The sequence below is a fragment of the Melanotaenia boesemani genome, chromosome 16 (genome assembly GCF_017639745.1).
Source record: "Melanotaenia boesemani isolate fMelBoe1 chromosome 16, fMelBoe1.pri, whole genome shotgun sequence".
In the NCBI taxonomy this organism is placed as follows: domain Eukaryota; kingdom Metazoa; phylum Chordata; class Actinopteri; order Atheriniformes; family Melanotaeniidae; genus Melanotaenia; species Melanotaenia boesemani.
This window is the reverse complement of record NC_055697.1, coordinates 31,166,055-31,184,905: the sequence shown is the minus strand read 5'-3', so window position 1 is coordinate 31,184,905 and position 18,851 is coordinate 31,166,055. Positions and strand designations below refer to the sequence as shown.

Sequence of the window (18,851 nt, the reverse complement as noted above, 5' to 3'; positions counted from 1 at the left end):
GAAACTTGACAAACCGGGAGGGTGAAGTGTTTTTTTTTTGGTAGATTTGGTTCACCGCTCTGACACCCACATGATGAAAATCAGCTTGTCTCACTGAGATAATACCAAATGTGGATTTTAAATATGGCACAAGTAATGATCTAGAGCCTATTTTTCTGCTAAACAATTTTACTTTGCAGCACATTTCTACATCTGTTTCATTGTAAGCATTGGGGTGCATGTGATAGCGGGAAAGGGGGTGTTGATATTATCTTGGAGTAAAAGGAGGCTCTGCAGAGAAAGTTTGGGAACCACTGAATTAAAACTTCCATTTCCATTTTCTTGCCTATTATCCGTGGTCGGGTCGCGGAGGCATAGTGTGTGCACAATGTCAGGATACATTCTCTGCTATTAGCTAACACTGTCATATATGAGCCTGGTTGCTGAGTTAGCACTAGCATCGGGTGGGATGTAAACATCGCTAACTATGACCACATACTCTGGGGAACAGTGACAGTCTACAGTTACTGTACTGGTACACCAGTAACCCTCTGACTGCAGTCTGACAGGAAGCTGTTGATCCACATGCAGGTGGAAAGTGGAAGTCCCAGGTCCCCCAGTTTACCCACCAGTTTGTGAGGGAAGACACTGAGAATGCTGTTCCTCGTATATCCTGAAATGTTTCGCCTTTCTTTGCCTCTTATTCATCTTCGCTTGATTGTGTTGCTGAAATTTTATGTCAAACATGTTCGTATTTTCTATATACAGAGTTTATTCTGGATCTGTCAGTTGAACCTGAAAAAAGACTTTCGTGATCAATAAGTTATGTGACTGTGAGGACAGGGGCGTTGCTAGACATAGGGCTCTACAGGGGCCCAGGCCCCCCATTACTCAGTATAACCATCTTTCAAGTGTCCTGGGATGCTTCCTCCTTATTGGGAATCTAGATGAGCATCACATAAACAGGACCAACTACTGTATTTATTTCCTGAGAGAAGCAGAAGTGGATCATAATGAATCACGTGTTACAAACCACATTTGCATCAGAATGACTGTGCCGGGCTTCGTCTTAACACTGGCACACAGAAACGTTTGAGGAGCAACATTTCAACTTTCAAAGGTAAAGATTGAGACAGAACTTTTTTATTTACTCCATCATCAACATTTTGTTTGTAATGTAAAACATCTGGATGAAAATCTTGCTGTGTGAACAGGGCTTTAGCTTTTTAAAATCTTGGGAGGGTTGTTGTGTGTATTAGGTGCTGCAAGGTGACATGAAATAAAAAGTTCAGATTGTTCTGTATCTCTGAAACTGTTGGACCAGCAAATGAAGAAAATCATTCTAATTATGTGTATATTATATGAACATTGCCTCTTTTATATAGTTTCCTTTAATAACATAAATAATAATAAATAAAAACCCACAAACTCAGATTACAACTTTAACCCTGATGACAGCTGTCAGGTTCTAACATTTGTCTACTTCTAGTAATCTCACTGCTGTTTTCACATCACCTTCTCTCAGAAAGTTGAAGATGGTGAGCTACACCGACAAAGCTGACAGCTACGCTTATGATTATATGGACCCTCGCACATTTCACCATCACATCACCCAGCAAGGCTGCTATTTAGGCAGCAGTTCATTCGCCTTCTTCGTGGTGACGTTGATCATTGCTGGCCTCGGCCTCCCTTTGACCCTCATAGCCATCTGCACACTTTATTCTCTGGTATGTAAAATAATGCTGACAATTGTTAATTGTACAAGTTTGTTCTTTTAACCTTTAAATGTTTGTAGCTCCATTTTATGGGAATGCAAGTTTGGATGAATCCTGCTAACATGGTCCATCTGCTGGATGGACTGCAGATATTCATGTTTCTAGAGCAGGGATATCCAAGCTTGGTCCTAGAGAGCCGCATGTTTCCCTGCTCTAACACAGCTGATTCAAATTAAATGCATCCAACAGTTTATCAGGTTCCTTCTCAGAGACTCATTCATTTAACTCAGGTGTGTTGCAACAGATAAACATCTAAAACTTGTAAGAATAGCTCTGTAGAATCAAACTTGCATTCCAGAGGATGAATTTCTGTGGTTGTTTATCTGCTTAAGAATAAAAATGTGCTTGTTTCTGCACGGTAAAAGACATTTGAATGTGTTTAACTCTTTAAATCCAGCCATGTTTCCTGACAGAAAGTGAAAGTAAAATAATTCAAATGACTGTGATTCCTCAACATTCATACAACCAACGTACTTCCAATGGAAGCTGGAAGCTGAGCCTCCTTTGATAAACAGGGTTTACAGAATATTGTGGCTTTGCCTGTGTGGGGGAAGTGAGCATAGCAGGAAAGCAGCTCTTTCTGTTGCTGGTGACATGTTTGGGTTTAAAGGGTTAAACCTGAAACATCTTTACAACTTTTCTCTTTGACTTTCTGCTGTTTTCCTGCAGGTACGAAAGGATCACGTTGCTCCGGTTTACGTCACCAACCTTCTCATTTCCGACCTCATTCGGCTCTGCTGCTTGATCGTTTTGGTGCAGAAATTCCCTGACTGGAAAATCTGCCTTGGATTCTTTTATATTCATCATTACATCATGATGGTCAGCGTTTGCTTCATGGTGGTGGTTTCTCTTGAAAGGTGACTATCAGTCTATCCAAGGCTGCCTCTTTGCTTCACTAGTCTGTTAATATTGGGGGTCTCATCTTTCTTTCCAGGTATTTGGTCATCACCAGGCCACTGTGGTACAGACTCAGACGAAACATCAAGACATCAGTGATAGTCTGCGTAGTGATCTGGCTCCTTCCTCTTTTATTTTTCCCCATCTTTTTCTTTGCTTATAACTACACTGAAACAGCTGTAGCTTCCTTCCTGCTCCTTCCATTCCCGCTGTTCTGTTTCTTCCTGGCGGGGACAGTTAAAGCCCTGTCTGCTGCCATCAGCATCTCTGCAGATGAAAAACGACGAGTTGTGGCAGTTCTGGTCCTGGTGTTGCTGATTTACACTCTGCTGTTTCTGCCTCGTATCATTTATTCCCTAGCAAAGAAATACAGACATGACCCAACTTTTGAACTTGTGACTATAATTCCAGTTTACTTCAGTCCTCTGGCAGATCTGTTTCTGGCAGATTTGTTTCTGAACGTTTTCATGAGGAAAGGTGTCTGTGATAGACTTTTAGCTGCTCTGTGTTGCTGCAAAATGGACCAAGATGATGAGAGCAAATCAAACGAGAACCCTGAAAACTTGGGAGCAGACAATCCTGCACAGGAAGAGGAAGCAGAGGAGAAAGTGTAGTATTGTGTAGATAAACAAGCACGTTCTTTATAAATGTTCTTTATAAACCCAGGCTCATGCACATATGTTTAATGAGTTTTAGGCTTTGCACTGTTTTGCTTTGTTTGTTATGTTTCTTGTTTTCCAGGCTTGAGGTGTTTTTAACTCGTTTTCTGTTTCATGTTGTATCTACATTTTACGTTACTTTGCTGTCTGTTGACCTTTTTGCTTCCGATGTTGACTCTTGCCTGAATTTTTACTTTCAATATTATTTCAATACTTTGAAAAAGTGTTTTAGAAATGTACTTTATTAACATCAGTAATATAGTAAATTGTAATATTTACAGCAATATTAAGTAGATCTCAACATGATCATTGCTGTCTGGAAGGGAATAATAAACTATATACTGTTTAATTTTTTATATTTTCAGCAGGGGAACTTCTGGGACTCATTCTTGAGTCCTACACTTAAGTACCATTTCCAGTGACTCGAGACAAAAGACTTTAGACTCGACTCGGACTCGCAATTTGAGACTCATGAACAATATTATTTTTCTCCATGATTGTGTCAATGTTGGATCTGTCTGCTGCCATTTCCCCGTAACACTGACGTAACATCACACAGACGTGCCCGCAGTGCACGTGCAATCAATCACAATAACTGCAGCACCTGTAAACACAGCTGTTGCTGCAGCGCTGCTGTGATTTTAAGGGTATTAAAACTTAATAAAAAAGGGTCAAAATTAGAGCAGCAAACTGAAACGTCTGTGGTATGAAAAAAGTGGACTCTGGATCCACCACATTCACCTTCATCCACCTTAAAACACCCCTGGAGAGGTTATATACTGTAATGTGAAGGCTAATGTTAGCATTAATGTTAGCAACAAGCTTAGAGCCACAGCAGTGTAAACGTTAGCTTGTTGCTACCTTTGTACTAAAACAGTATTAACTCCATCTGACTGGCTCCACTGGATGTGTTCAGAAGAAGAACGAGACATTTACTGAACAGTTTCCGTAAACTGTGACTTTGCCATGATGACGTTAAACTGGGATCAAACTGGGATCAAACTGGGATCAAACTGGGATCAGATCCACTGTAAACAACACGGTTTTAATGGGTCTGTTTATTTGACAGCTGTTGCTGATTTATGAAAGTAAAAAAAAAGTTCATTGTCCCTGCAAATATTAGATCTAAATAGATTAAAATATAGATTGTTTGTTTATTTAGTTTAAAAAGGTTTAAAATAAATATTTTCTGTACCCATCTCGCAATTATTTCAAGCCCTTTAAAAACTATATTAAGATTTCTGATGCAGTAGAGCAGGGATCACTAGCTGTGGACCTGTTGAGCCACTTTCCTGCAGATTTTACATGTTTACCAGCTGCAAAACACCTGAGTCAAATTATTAATGGGTCATTAAGAGGCTTGTTCAGAACTGGACAACAAGCAGTCACATGAATCAGGTGTGTTGCTACAGGGAAACGTCTAAAACCTGCAGGACAGGTGGTGATCCTGCACTAAAGCAGCATGTTGGTCCTCCTCTCTACATTCAGGATAAAATACTATGAACTATTAGTATTTTACATTTCTCAGTGGGTCCAGATGGATTTTGGTTCACATTAAAAACTCTTGGATAAGTTATGTTAAGAGCATATTTACTAATCTGAATAAACTTCCACGTTCATCTGCAGGTTTCCTGAATTCAGTAAAGCAAATAAATTGTCCAGAGGAGGGACAGAGCATTTCAGTAAAAGCTACAGATCAGAGCTGTAGCTAAATGCTGGAAGATAAGCAGACCAGAGGCAGATTACTCACTGAAACTAAAGTGACTTGCAACTTGACTTGGACTTGAAGTCAAAGACTTGAGACTTGACTCTGACTTGCGAAAAAGGACTTGTGAACATCTCTGGTTTCCACTCTGTCACAGTTTAAAGAGTCATGGCTTTAATTCTCAACTGAAGTAAAACACTTGAACTGTTGTGGACATTGACGCTGTGTTTTGTGGACAGATTTTATTTCCTCCTGAAAATGGATGGAATATACATTTATTGTTTTTATTTTACTAATTTTCCACTTGTGACTAAAGTATTTTTATTGTGCTGAAGATTTACAGAGGACACGAGCCAATGCCTTTACTGCCATTGCACAGAAAATATACAATGAACAGTGCTGAGTGCTATGCTTTACAAGTACACACTACACACACACACATTGTAATTATGTAATTAATGTGTAATGATGAAATGATGGTAAACTAATTAATATTCACAGCTCAACTAATTCAAGAGTAATAGCATAATCAATTAACAACACAATTAATTATAAATAGAAACTAATGAAATATTCCAGAACAGCTGCAACATGAGGCAGATATCTCGTTTAAAGTCTGTTCAAGGCTCGTATTGCTGTGGTAAAAACGCTGTGCTTAAGTCTTTTAGCCCGGACTTTAAATCTTCTGCTGACCTGGATGGGTGCAGTCGTTGATGGCGGCTGACAGAAGCTGAGATTGTTAACTGACCACTACTTCATCCATGCCTCAGTCTCCTGTCTGTACGCAGACATATCTCCAACCCCTATCAGCCAAACTACTGTAGTGCCATCTTCAAATTCATGGTGGAAGTAGTGGTGTAGACAGGTGTACAATCATACCTGTGACAAGACAAGAGATGGAGACCAAGTTTAACACACTGTGGGTGTGTTACAAACCCTGGCTCGCTAGGGAAAACGGGGTTGTAAACATTAAAGCTACAAACAAATCCTTAAATAAAAGCATTTATTTTAGGTTGATTATCTGCAACAAAAAGGCAGAAGATAAGATAAGATAAGATAAGATAAGTTAGATAAGATAAGATAAGATAAGTTAGATAAGATAAGATAAGATACGATAAGTTAGATAAGTTAGATAAGATAAGTTAGATAAGATAAGATAAGATAAGTTAGATAAGATAAGATAAGATATTAATGGTCCCACAGTGGGGACATTTTGGTGCTACAGCAGCAAAGGTGCAAAAACAGCATTAAAGAGGTAAGAACAAAAAAAACGTACAAACAAAGACACGAATGTATATAGAACAAAATCTATATAAAAAGTCTATATAGCTGTGCACCCACATATAGCAGATAGCTGATCAAATGTATTGAAGAATAGATTGAGTTCATTTGCCCATCGTCGATCCCCCGCAGGCTGGAAGTTGTGTTCCTTCGACAGCAGAGCTGGTTTCTAGTCACCATCTGCTTAGATTTTTAATTATTTCAAAGTTGGTAATTGCAATTTAATTCTTGTGTTTCTTTCAGGTGCAACTTCTCCAAAGATGGAGAGGTAGTGTTCCAGAAGAGGAGCAGATGGAAGCCTAACATTATTAAGAAAATACTGTTTTTAACCTAGATGCTCATATAAAATCACTTGTTCGCTCTTGTTTTTATCATGATTGTCCATACCTTCATTTCATCCAGACTTAATTATTGTAATTCCATCTTCACATGCTTAAGCAAAAGATCTCTTGACTTTCTTCAAGTTGTTCAAAATGCTGCTACAAGGCTGATAACAAAAAACAGGGAACAACACAGCTGGAGAGCATCAGCAATCAGGGCTTGAGGAAAGATGCATTGAGAGGCAGCTGGGAAAACTCAACCTCAGCCCAAGACTGTGACACATAGAAAACTTGATAATTTTCTGAAACATTTTCTCTTAAAACTTTCTATTTTCATTTCTTTCTTAAAGAACCGTGATGAGGATGTGATTAGTTTATAAGGATGACACATCAACAAGGTTTTATCATGAACTTATTTATTTAACCATCACCGTTTCAATTAACAGACAACAGATAAAACTCAGCTTAACCACTAAACTGTTCTATTTAAGAGAAATCTACACTAAATAATGAGCAGCAAGTGTATCATAAAAGTGTATAAGAACAGCCATTTTTAACATACTGAGATGAACAACTTTAGAACAACAGCAGAGTTACACTGGAGTTGTTTCTTAAACAGTGTACAAGTGGTGTATTTGTAATAATATTAAATTTGTGATGACTGAAGAACTGACATGACTAGATAGCAGATCTCTGATCTAACGTTTTCTGCTTTAAATGCTGTTGCACACAATATAGTATCCTTTCTTTTTAATTCCCTCATAGCTCTAACAATAATACGTCTCTAATATCCTTTAAGTGATTTATTCAAGAATGAGACATAAAGTTTAATCAGAAAAACATTCTTTAGTTAAACAAGGCAGAAATAACAGGAAAAGACAGTAGGTTGATTAAAAAAGTAAATAAAAACAAAACACTACAAGACAATACAGATATTACTTATAAAACACACTTCAATACTCAGTTTTTTTTCTTTATATTCCTGTTCAATACTCACAGCTAATCGTTCACACGTATCTGCAGCTATGCACTTTTTATTCCGTGTGAGGTTTTATGCTTTAAGACCAAACTGATATTTGAATCTTCACCCAAAACTTTACAACTACATTATGTCTCTCCTGTGTGAACTCTTATATGTCTTTTAAGATTAGCATGTACTGCAAACTTTGTACCACAAACATCACAAATAAATGGTTTCTCTCCTGTGTGGACTCTAAGATGACAAACTTTTTACCACAAACATCACAATGTCTGTTTTGTGTGGATTTTCATCTGTAAATCTAAATTTTGATTCACTTTAAAAAACGTATCTTTAACCAAACACCTGTTTACTGGATGGCTTCTCATGTGTCTCAGGAGAGACCGCTCAGAGAGAAATTCTTCCCCACACTCAAAGCAGCTACAGACTGTTTTGACAGTGTTACACGTTTTATCACTATTTTCACCCGACAACGGTGCCCTGCTCATCTTACAACCGCTGTCACTGCCTTCTACCACTCTGTTTTCTTCAGTTTGCCTCTGAAGTTGTGGGGACTGATGTCTCTCTTCATCGTCTTCATTCTTGACATCAGATGTGGTCTGGTGGTTTGTGGTGATGTCCTCCTCCAGTCCATCAGCCTGCTCTGTCTTTTCAATGGTCCAGAGTTCTTCTTCCTCTTTAATGTGGAGGACTTCTGGTTCCTTTAAAGGGATTTGCGTGTCCAGAATCACTTCCAACAGTTTCTCCAGCAGCTGGAGGAGCCTGAATAATGTTTACTTTGTGCAGGAGAAATAAAGTATCTACTGAGACTCTTCCAGCCAAACATCTCCATATATATATTTCTTCTTCCGGCTCTCAACCGAGGCAGACGCTTTTTCTTCTCCCTCCCTCTCCCACTCTGCCCTGCTACTGTCCTGTCATCTCTCTGAGCCTCTCTCTGCATTTCCTTCCAAAAACTAAATCTTGGATATGGATTTGATCAGCTGGTCCCTAAATGCAATCGACCAAATTTATTCGAACCGGAAAACAGGCGTAGGGGAGCCTGCTTGCCCTGGCGGAACGTTTTCGGCTGGATATGTGATGGATTCCTGGGGAGTGTGGAAAGTCATGTGTCTGTCGATTCTTTCTGTCGAGGACGCTGAGGACATCTATACATTCGGTTTCATGATAACTGGGTTTCTGCTGTTTGGAGCGGGCGGTTTCCTGGCATATCGCAAAATTCGGACACTGTCGGCAGTCACTGGCAAGCTGCCGGATTTCTGTGCGGGTGTGTGCCGAGCTACGAACAATCAGGCTGTGGCGGTACAGGAGCTGAATCGTAAACTGGAGGCTATTCCAGTTCTGGATGGCAAACTGGTTGCGATTTCTGGGCTTGTACGTGAGGTGGTCACCAACTTGGAGAAGTTGTCAGCTCGGCTGGATGGAAATTGACCCAAAATTCGGATGATTGGAGTCGCCAGTGGGACCACTGTAGAGACTCAAGGCAGATGAAACAGCTCTGGCCTGAACCAAAACAAATGCTGTTATCAAATTTGGCTCCCTGTGCTGGCCTTGATGGCTGGTTGAAAGCTCCCTGGAATGTTTTGTTGATGGACGCTCAGTCCCCAACCCTCCCCTCACCCTCTTCACGGGCGATGGACTTCAACCTGGATCAGCCCTCAAGGATGCCCCACTATCATCAGGTGGCAGAGACTGTGAGGGAGAACTGGGGCAAAGTTCATATGCTCACTTCTACGCACACACATACATGCACCACACTCAAGTACACCACTACAGATACATCCCCCCGTGATTCACTGCCTGGGGCTGCTCCTTACCCCGCTCCTTCCACTCCCTGGCGGCGGGTCGACTGGACTGCGCTCGTGTCAGCTGCGTCCGGACTTGCTGTGATGGGAGACCCCCCCGCCACGTGTTTCTGATGTTGTGATTGTCTGAGTTTTGTTCTTTATGTACTGAGGAGTCTTTTTTGTATCTCAATAATGGGCCCTTAGGCCCAGTGTGGAGATGCCTTTTTTTTATCCTCTCCAGCTACATCTTACTCCCCTAATGTTACCTTTCACCTATATCTTAGACAAGGAGCGCTGTAGAAACGGCTGCTCCGTCAGTCTGCCTGTTCTGTTTGTGTCATCATATGTTGTTTTGTCTAGTCTTGGATGGGTTGTACTGAAAACATGAATTTCCCTGCAAAGGGATTAATAAAGTATTTCTGATTCTGATTCTGATTCTGCTATTAGAACTAGAGATTTTCCACTGAAATGCACACAGTTGAAACCAAGCATCATTAGAGATTACCACATTTGTTTCCCTATCCCATTTTTGTTTAATGTAAATTGAGTTAAAATTTTTAATTTCCTGAATACCTTTGTATAGTCTTGAAATTAGTTTTGAACCAGGGTCTGCATGGTATGACAAAATAAAAAATTTCAATAAAGGAATTTCATAAATAGAAGACAGAATATTTAAAAATATTACAGGAAATGTAAACTGTTTAAATTCTTTGATATATTTTACATTAATCCAGTTTTTCTTTTAGATGGAGGATGATTTGATGAAGAAACTTCTGGTCTGCTGATTTCCTCTGTCATTATCAGCTCTGCTGTCTGACTGCGCTGAAGGAAGGAGGGTTTCATTACTTCACGTATTGCTGCTTCTACGTTGGTGTGATGGCCAGTGTTGGATTCATGGTGAGCATTTCTCTGGAAAAGTAAATAACTGTTTATGTACAGGACTATTTATGTGTCTGACCATTAAATTCATACATTTCTGATGCTCAGCTGTGTATCTGTGTTCATGTTTCATTGCAGGTATTTGATGATCACTCAGCCGCTGTGGTACAGATTCAGACGAAACATCAAGACCTCTGTGGCTGTTTGTGTCGTGGTCTGGATCCTTCCTCTTGTTTATGTCCTTCCTGTCTATTTCAAAGTTGGTTTCAGCTCAGAGAAATTGCAGTCTACCTCCTCCCCCCCTTCCCCCTGTTCACCTTCTTCCTGGTTGGGACCATTAAAATCCTTCTTCTTGTCAATAAGACTGAAACAAGTTTGACCAAAACATATTTGTAAACGTTGAACTCCTGCCAGACCCATGAAGTCCTGTGATCAAGATCTGTTTTATTTATTCTTACTTTTGACCACAAACTAGAGGGAACTGTTTGTAGACCTGGGTCCCAGTTTTAGATGTTTCCGTGCTGCAACACACTGGACTGAAATGCAGCGGGTCCCTAACAATGCAACGATTGTTAAGCTCTTCATTAGTTTCTTAATAATCCATCAATTTGAGTCATTTTTGGGAAACATGTAAAACCTGCAGGACACTGACCCAAGAGGTCCAGAGTTTGTGATCCCTGATCTACATTATATTATATTATTTATACAGGAGATGGTGATAACAAATAGAACACAGGTGAGGAGGATTTAGCTACCTGGACACAAGTGAGGAAACTAAAAGTAATCTATAATAGAAAAAACTAACAGGGCTGCAAAAAATCTAGTCAAATATAAAACACTTAAACTGCACCCACGTGAGAAGAATCTAAACTAATGCTTCTTTTTGTTTAGAGAATTTTCTGTTGAATTGAGACGTGTATCTAGTGCAACAGAATGGACGGGTATCTAACTGGTGATTCTTAGTTACACCTGAGTCTTGCTTATCTGTAACTATGTACTGGATGTTCTAGCTGAAGGACCCACTGAGCCAGACGAGTTCTACCGAATCATTCATATCAGAATGTAATCAAGTATTACAGTCATCCTCATATTTCCATACGTGTTTTATGTTGCCATGGTTGTTAAGTCAATACCTCCACTAGTGGGCAGTGCTAGTATAGGTTCACTCCCGCGAGCCGATGACAGCATTTTATATATATATATATATATATATATATATGTATATGAACGGCGGTCTTTCTGTGTGGAGTTTGCATGTTCTCCCCGTGTATGCGTGGATTCTCTACGGGTACATCGACTTCCTCCCACTATTCAAAGACATGCATGTTAGGTTAATTGGTCACTCTAAATTCTTCCTAGGAGTGAGCATGAGGATGAATAATTGTTTGTCTCTCTGTTTTGGCCCTAAATTGGACTGGTGACCTGTCCAGGGTGTATCTGACTCTCACCTGCTAAATGTTGGGATAGGATCCAGCTTCCCCATGACCCTTCATGAACGAAGTGGTATATATAATGGATGGATAGATGGCTGGATATATTTATATTTATGGCCATGGACCAATTTATATGCATAGATGATACACATGGATGAGAGAGGAATACAAAACTGGTGGATAATAACTGGGAGAAGGAGTTCAGGATGATACAATTCCTAAAAGATGACTTGTAAAATAAAGTTTGGGAAATCTTGTCTGCTGATTTTCATTCTCATGAATATTGCACAATCATGCATGAATATATTTTTTCTTTAACTTCCTTAGACAGTCAGATATAAATGATAAGAAACCATTTAATTTCTCCCATATTTGTGCCAGACTTTAAATGTTTAATGGTGCAGCATTCAAAGATAAATGTGACTTTATTTACACATGCAGCGATATAAACGTATCCAAACTACCTGAAGGAGTAACAACAAACCAGGGACAGGCTCCAGCTTCACAGAAGTGAAATAAGTGGTATATGAATGAATTTAAATGATGTTGTGAGACTGGATTGCCTCACCCAGACATCCCAGTTGGGGTTAGTCAAGCATTAAATTGTGTCCCAACAGCATTTTATACTGGTGTTAAAATGAACACGGTTACTGATGGCGTTATTTTTTCAGAAACAGGTAATCTATCTACTCACTTCATCCTGTCTCTTCTCTGAGATCTCTCCAGACAGTGAAAATCAGTTTGATTTTAACTTCTGTTTCATCTTCTATTACTTTCTCTCTTTCTTTTCTTCACTTACTTTGATAATGTCTTCTTGGGTTGCTTTGTTGAATCAGCCATGGTGCACATTCAAAACATCCAATGTGTTGATATCCAGTTGCTGGTGAGATGTGATGCCCCGGCCTGGAAAAAGGTTTCTGTGGAAAGTGCAGTTTCTCAGCCTCGGATGCTGCAGAGCAACAACAGCTCCAGTAATGTGCTTAATGGATGTCAGTATACCATCAAAAGGAGTTAGAAGCACAGAGATTTAATGCTGGAAACTTGTGTAGAGCTGCTTTAAACTTTGAGATGTGAGAAATATTGGAAGATGATTTCTTGACAGAATTTCTTCACAAGTACTTTCTGCTTATTTCCTTTTTTGTGATGAAGATTGCAGAATCATGTTAAGAAATCTTTTTTTTTTTAACTTCCTTAAAAAAGCAGATAGAAACAAGCAGAAACCAGCTGCTATCTACCATATCTGTGAAGGACTTAAGACAGCGAAGGACTTTTTCTTGAGGGATTTGCACCATTCAAAGGTAAAAGACTTAATTTATACAGATAAAGATGGTTTTTTTACTCACTGCATTACATCTTTCTGTGTTGGAGAACCACAGCTTGCTGCTTTTCTTTTTCTTTCCTCTGGTTTTATCCAAATATTTGTAACAAAGAGAAAGTCCACCAAGAGTGTGTGAGCCAACACATTAGAGTTTTAAACATTTTGCTGAATAATGTTAAAGTAATAAACAACTTGCCATCACGTCTGTCCTACAGCCGTTTGCAAACTGGAAAATGGATGATTTCCATATCAACACCACCTTAAGAGACAAAAGCTACAACTACAGCAACGTCAGTCTCAACAATGATGATTCTACCAACAACACCTATTATTACTATGATTACAGCAGCTTCGAAACCGCTGAACAGATCGAAAATGTGGTGGACTGGATCGTCATCTGTTCTGGACTTCCTTTGACTCTAGTGGCCATCGCTGCAGTTTATTCTCTGGTGTGTATCAGATTTACTTTTCTTCAGTATAATAAATGTGCTGTTTCTGATGTTTTCTGTTGTAAAGGATGGACTTTGTCTCAGATCAGTTCTGAATCCAGCCATACGTTAGATTACTAGATAGATAAATAGCTCAGATACAATTTGTGGGCAGAACAAGTAAATATATTTAGATTTAAAGTTCAGAAAATATTTCAAGCTTATTTATTTACATTTATTGATGTTTTCCTGCAGGTACGAAAAGACCACGTTGCTCCAGTTTACATCATCAACCTTCTGGTTTCTGATCTCGCTCAGCTCTGCTGTCAGTCTGCATGGAAGGCTGGAAAGATTAATTTCTTCATTGACTCGTTTTATGATTTTGGTCTGTTGGCCAGTGTTGGATTCATGGTGTGCATCTCTCTGGAAAGGTAAATAATTATTTATCCATGTTCCCCACTGTTTGTGTCTGACCCTTAAACTGATATGTTCAACAGCTGTGTATCTGTGTCCATGTTTCATTGCAGGTATTTGATGATCACTCAGCCGCTGTGGTACAGATTCAGACGAAACATCAAGACCTCTGTGGCTGTTTGTGTCGTGGTCTGGATCCTTTCTTTCATTATTTCCTTCTCTTTCTATTTCCATATTCATAATCACATAGGAACAACCATGTCTGCTATCTTCCTCCTCCCCTTCCCCCTGTTCATCTTCTGCCTGGTTGGGACCATTAAAGCCCTGTCTGCAGCTCGCAGTGTCCCTGCTGATGAAAAACGAAGAATTGTGGCCATTCTGGTTGTGGTGCTGCTGATTTACACACTGCTGTTCCTGCCCAACATCATTTTTCTTTTGGCAGAAGAAGCCATAAATAAATTAACTTTCTACATCACGTCTTCCATGTTAGTTAAGATCAGTCCTCTTGCAGACTTGATTCTGTATATTTTCATCAGGAAAGGGACCACAGACAAGCTTTCAGCCTTACTGTGTTGTTGTAAAATGTTAACCAATCAGCAGACGAGCAACAGGAGTAATGACATGTCAGCTTCATGTAGTCAGACTATATAGATTTTAATTTCAGACTGTTAACAGACGTTATGCTGCAGGTGTAATAGAGTTAAAGTCTGACATCATGTTTTGCAGAATGTTTTTATGAAAATGTTCTTTATATAAAATCTGCTTCTTTTGTTAAGGAATTACAATCATTACCTGAAGCGTTACGACGGAGCTTCGGCAGATTTTCTCACTTGGTCCCGTAACGAAGGTTAATTCGTTTGCATCGTGTCTCTTCTTTCACCGTCTCGTTTTCTTCTCCTTGCTCCCTCTGATAATGACTTCTCCCGTTTCTTGCACATTTAAAACAGCCGGTGTGTTGATATCCAGTTGCTGGCATGTGACGTGGTACTATAAAGTAAAACCTGATTCCACGTGATGCCCCGGGCTGGGGGGGTGGAGGGAAGAACGTTGTGAAGTGTGAAGTGTTGCATCAAAATGAAGCAGAATTGCAGAGTTTTAAGGTGGAAAGTTATGTAATGTTTCTTAAAGACCAATTCCTCTTTTTTCTTGTCTTTCCTTTGAGCTGAAGAAATGTATTTCCTCAGCACATTTTTCTTTAGTTTTAATTATGTTTTATTGACTATTTCATTGTTTTTAGATCAGATTTGATTAAAATGTATTGATCCCTTTGGGCAGGATTTCTTAGGATCCAGCAGCAGTGCAGCACCATAAGAGTTAAAGAAAAACATGATACAGCAAAAATCTACCCAAAGAATAAACTTTAAAATTCACCCAGGAGAAACTCTTGTACTCAAGTAGTCATGGATAAGTGCAGCCAGTCCAGTTTTCCACTACTATTAACTACTTAGTCTGTAATAATGTTAACTGTTCCTCCTTATTGTCGGCTGTTCCTCTGTGTGGAGTTCTACAGGGTGATGGCATGAGGAGAGAAAGAGTTTCTTAGTCTTCTTGTTCTGGTCCTGGGGAGTAACAGTCTGTTACTGAACAGGCTTCTCTGTGCACCGATGACCTCGTGTAAAAGGCTGACTGGCATCCATGATGGCCATGAATGATTTATGTCCAGAGTCCAGCTTCATACTAACCACAGAACCAACCCGCCTGACCAGCTTATCCAGCCAGCAGGACTCTTTTTTTAAGTATTTAGATTTGTTGGTTTTGCTTCAGGAACTCTGATCCAAACTGTCTAGTTTTACTCCTTTAGTGCATTTCAACAAACAGCAGAAGTCAGAGTATCGCTAAGAAGTTTAAAATGCAATGCTCTGAATGTAGTTTAACAAGTCTGAAAAGTTTGCTGCGTTCATTGTAATAATTTAGCATGAATGAGCTTTCTAGTCGCCTCCAGAGCAGTTCTGGTTGTGTTTCAGCTTCTGTGGTATTGGATGGACTCTCACACCTTCCCTTGTGCTGAAGGAGCTAAATTCTGTACCAGAAGTCACTAACAAGTGGACTGCAGTCCGGATCTGGACCCAGAAACTGTCCCACATGGACCCAGACCTAGAATATAAAATCTGACTGGGTGCTTTTATTTTAACTGGTGCAACATTTTTGTGGTCTTCGGGGTAGTGGTCAGGAAACACGCAGACCAAGTGCATGTGAGTAAATCCATCCCACGTGATACACTCAGCCAAACAGGTCTGTGAGGCTCCCGGCGGTTAACATTGCAGCACTACAGCGCAGACAGACCAGAGTTTAAGAGACAAGTAACATTAACATTACATCATCATTAACTACCCCTTTTTAAAGCTCCTTAGAAAAGCAGATGTAGATGATGAGAAACCACTGGGCAGAGGGCCAGCTGCTACCAGGACATGGGACACTCTTCAATACAAGCACATTTCCCCTGTTTTAGCCTCTTTTCTCTGGCTGCAGGTTCCTTTTAGAGCTTTTTCATTTTCTTCCTTTCGGCCTTGCTCCATCCTGCCTTTCTGAGCTTCTGCAGCCTTATTCACCTACTGGCTCCCTCAGCTCAGAGACGATGGCACTTTCTCTGTTGCAGCACCTAAACTGTGGAATAATCTCCCTCCACATCAGGCCTCTACGTTGCCAGATTTTACATCGCTCCATAAAACCCATCTTTTCCATCTGGCTTTTAACACCATTAAGATGTTGATCTGATTTATTTTTTATTGTTTTAGTAGTTTTAATTGTTTTTATGTTGTTTTATTTTGTGATATAATGTTTTAATGTGTTTTATCTTTGTACTTATTTCATGTGTTTGCTTTTATAACTGTTATTTGTGTCTTTTAGTTTAAATTTTCTGTACAGCACTTTGCTCCGGTGTGCTTGTTTTTAAAGTGCTTTATAAATAAAGCTGGACTGAATTTGGCAAAGTCATTTCAGTGTGGAACTATTTTTTGTAAAAATCTTGACTTTCTGCACTTTATCATTTAGAAAGTAAAGTTTAAACGGATACTTGTGTCACTGAAAGAAGCTAAACAAAAACATATTTTTACAGTGTACTTACATTCACATAGAAAAGAAGGAAAAAACTACTGTACAGCCTTTTTCTCACTTCCCGTTTTGAAGAAGATCATCAGGAGTCAGCAGGACTCATCTTAAGTGACTGGTTAAGGTCCATGTTGGTTCTTCTCATGCAGACGTTAAAATGACGGTTTTCCACAATAACTCTGCAATGCTGTGAGTTATCAGTGTAAACGACTCAATATACAAATAAATAATATGAAATATAAATAATTTTATATCTTTCATTTATATGCTCATTTTATACCCAATGCTGACACCCTTACCGTTACCTAACTAGTCTTAATTAAAGACTTGGGAAGCTGTTACTCATATATCTTATACTGCTGAGTTTTTCTTTCCCACTTTTCCATCTCTGCTTGATTGTGTTACTAAAATTTTATGTCAAATATGTTCATTTTTCTTTTACAGTGAAACTGGAGGATTAAAAACACCAAAAATCCTTTTTGTACTTGTGTGTAATAAATAAAGATTAAAAAGAATGAAGTTATTTCAAACTGCATTTTAGAAGATTTCCCAACTTTTCTGGAACTGGGAATTTTATTACTTTTGACTCTTTAGTTTAAAAAAATGCTGACTGTGTGTTTTTCTTTAAAATGTCCTGGGATGCTTCCTGCTTATTGGGAATCTAGATGAGCATCACATAAACAGGCCCGACTGCTGTATTTATTTCCTGAGAGAAGCTGAAGTGGATCATGATAAATCCGGGTTACAAGCCACATTTGCATCAGAGCGACTGTGCAGGGCTTCGTCTTAACACTGGTGGACTGTGGCGTTTGAGGAGCAACATTTCCACTTTTGAAGGTGAAGACTGAGACAGAACTTTTCCATTTACACCATCATGAGCTGTAATGTGAAAGTCTGGATGAAAATCTTGCCGTGTGAATGCAGCTTTACTCATCAGGTGCTGCAAGGTGACATGAAAACAGAGATGTTAGATTGTTGTGTATCTGTGAACTGTTGGACCAGGAAATGAAAAATTCATTCCTTCATTTTCTGTACCGTTCAGTCCAGTTCAGGGTCGCAGGGAAGCTGGAGTCTATCCCAGCAATGAGCAGGTGAGAGGCAGGTACACCTGGACAGGTAGCCAGTCCATTGCAGGGCAACACAGAGAAACAACCACTCACACTCACTCCTAGGAAGAATTTAGAGCGACCAGTTAACCTAACATCATGTCTTTGGACGGTGGGAGGAAGCCGGAGTACCTGGAGAGAACCCACGCATACGCGGGGAGAACATGCAAACTCCACACAGTAGTCGTGTATCTAAAATAAAAAATTTTTATTTTGTTCCAGTCTTGTTCTTTCTGTTTATTTTTCTTGACTATTTCCTGTATTATTTTTGTTTTTAAAAATCTAAATAAATTCAGGCATTAAGAGGTTAACAAGTACTTGTAACATTCGTCTACTTGTAGTAATCTTACTGCTGTCTTCACATAACCTTCTCTCAGAAAACATGCTTCAGTGAAGATGGTGAACTACACCGACTATGCTGACGACGGCTTTTATGATTTTATGGACTATGTGGACCCTCGTACATTTCACCATCACATCTCCCAACAAGGCTGCTGTTTAGGCAACGTTTTATTCACCTTCTTCGTGGTGACGTCGATCATTTCTTGATCATTTCTTCCATCATCAGTTTCCAGGTATTTGGTCATGACCAGGCCACTGTGGTACAGATTCAGATGAAACCTCAGGACATGGGTGGTGGTTTGTGTTGTAGTGTGGATCTTTCCTTCTCTTTACCTCTCTATCTTTTTCTTTGTAAATGGTAGGACAGTGGAGACCTGCATAGCGTTTTCCTCCTCCTTCCATCCCCCTGCTCGTATTATTTCTGGTTGGGAGAGTCAGAACCCTGTTTGCAGATGACGGGGTCCCTTTGGATGAAGAACGATGAGTTTTTTGGTAATTCAG

The 18,851-nt window shown here is 39.6% G+C and overlaps 2 protein-coding genes across 2 annotated transcripts; both read left to right on the top strand.

Moving 5' to 3' along the window:
- The first annotated feature begins 1,052 nt into the window (after positions 1-1,052).
- Positions 1,053-3,558, top strand: LOC121655952 (mas-related G-protein coupled receptor member A6-like). Its single transcript, XM_042010902.1, has 4 exons — positions 1,053-1,099; positions 1,505-1,706; positions 2,424-2,611; positions 2,689-3,558. The coding sequence occupies exons 2-4, from the start codon at positions 1,515-1,517 to the stop codon at positions 3,263-3,265; spliced, it is 957 nt and encodes a 318-aa protein (XP_041866836.1). The 5' UTR covers positions 1,053-1,099; positions 1,505-1,514; the 3' UTR covers positions 3,266-3,558.
- A 9,342-nt stretch (positions 3,559-12,900) lies between these two features.
- LOC121655954 (G-protein coupled receptor 4-like) lies at positions 12,901-16,650 on the top strand. Its single transcript, XM_042010904.1, has 4 exons — positions 12,901-12,992; positions 13,228-13,461; positions 13,696-13,871; positions 13,968-16,650. The coding sequence occupies exons 2-4, from the start codon at positions 13,246-13,248 to the stop codon at positions 14,503-14,505; spliced, it is 930 nt and encodes a 309-aa protein (XP_041866838.1). The 5' UTR covers positions 12,901-12,992; positions 13,228-13,245; the 3' UTR covers positions 14,506-16,650.
- Positions 16,651-18,851: the final 2,201 nt, after the last annotated feature.

Coding starts and splice junctions, on each gene's coding strand:
- LOC121655952 (XM_042010902.1), top strand. CDS start 1,515: ATGGTGAGCTACACCGACAAAGCTGACAGCTACGCTTATGATTATATG. Junction 1,707..2,423: donor TCTGCACACTTTATTCTCTG/GTATGTAAAATA, acceptor GTTTTCCTGCAG/GTACGAAAGGATCACGTTGC. Junction 2,612..2,688: donor GTGGTGGTTTCTCTTGAAAG/GTGACTATCAGT, acceptor CTTTCTTTCCAG/GTATTTGGTCATCACCAGGC.
- LOC121655954 (XM_042010904.1), top strand. CDS start 13,246: ATGGATGATTTCCATATCAACACCACCTTAAGAGACAAAAGCTACAAC. Junction 13,462..13,695: donor TCGCTGCAGTTTATTCTCTG/GTGTGTATCAGA, acceptor GTTTTCCTGCAG/GTACGAAAAGACCACGTTGC. Junction 13,872..13,967: donor GTGTGCATCTCTCTGGAAAG/GTAAATAATTAT, acceptor GTTTCATTGCAG/GTATTTGATGATCACTCAGC.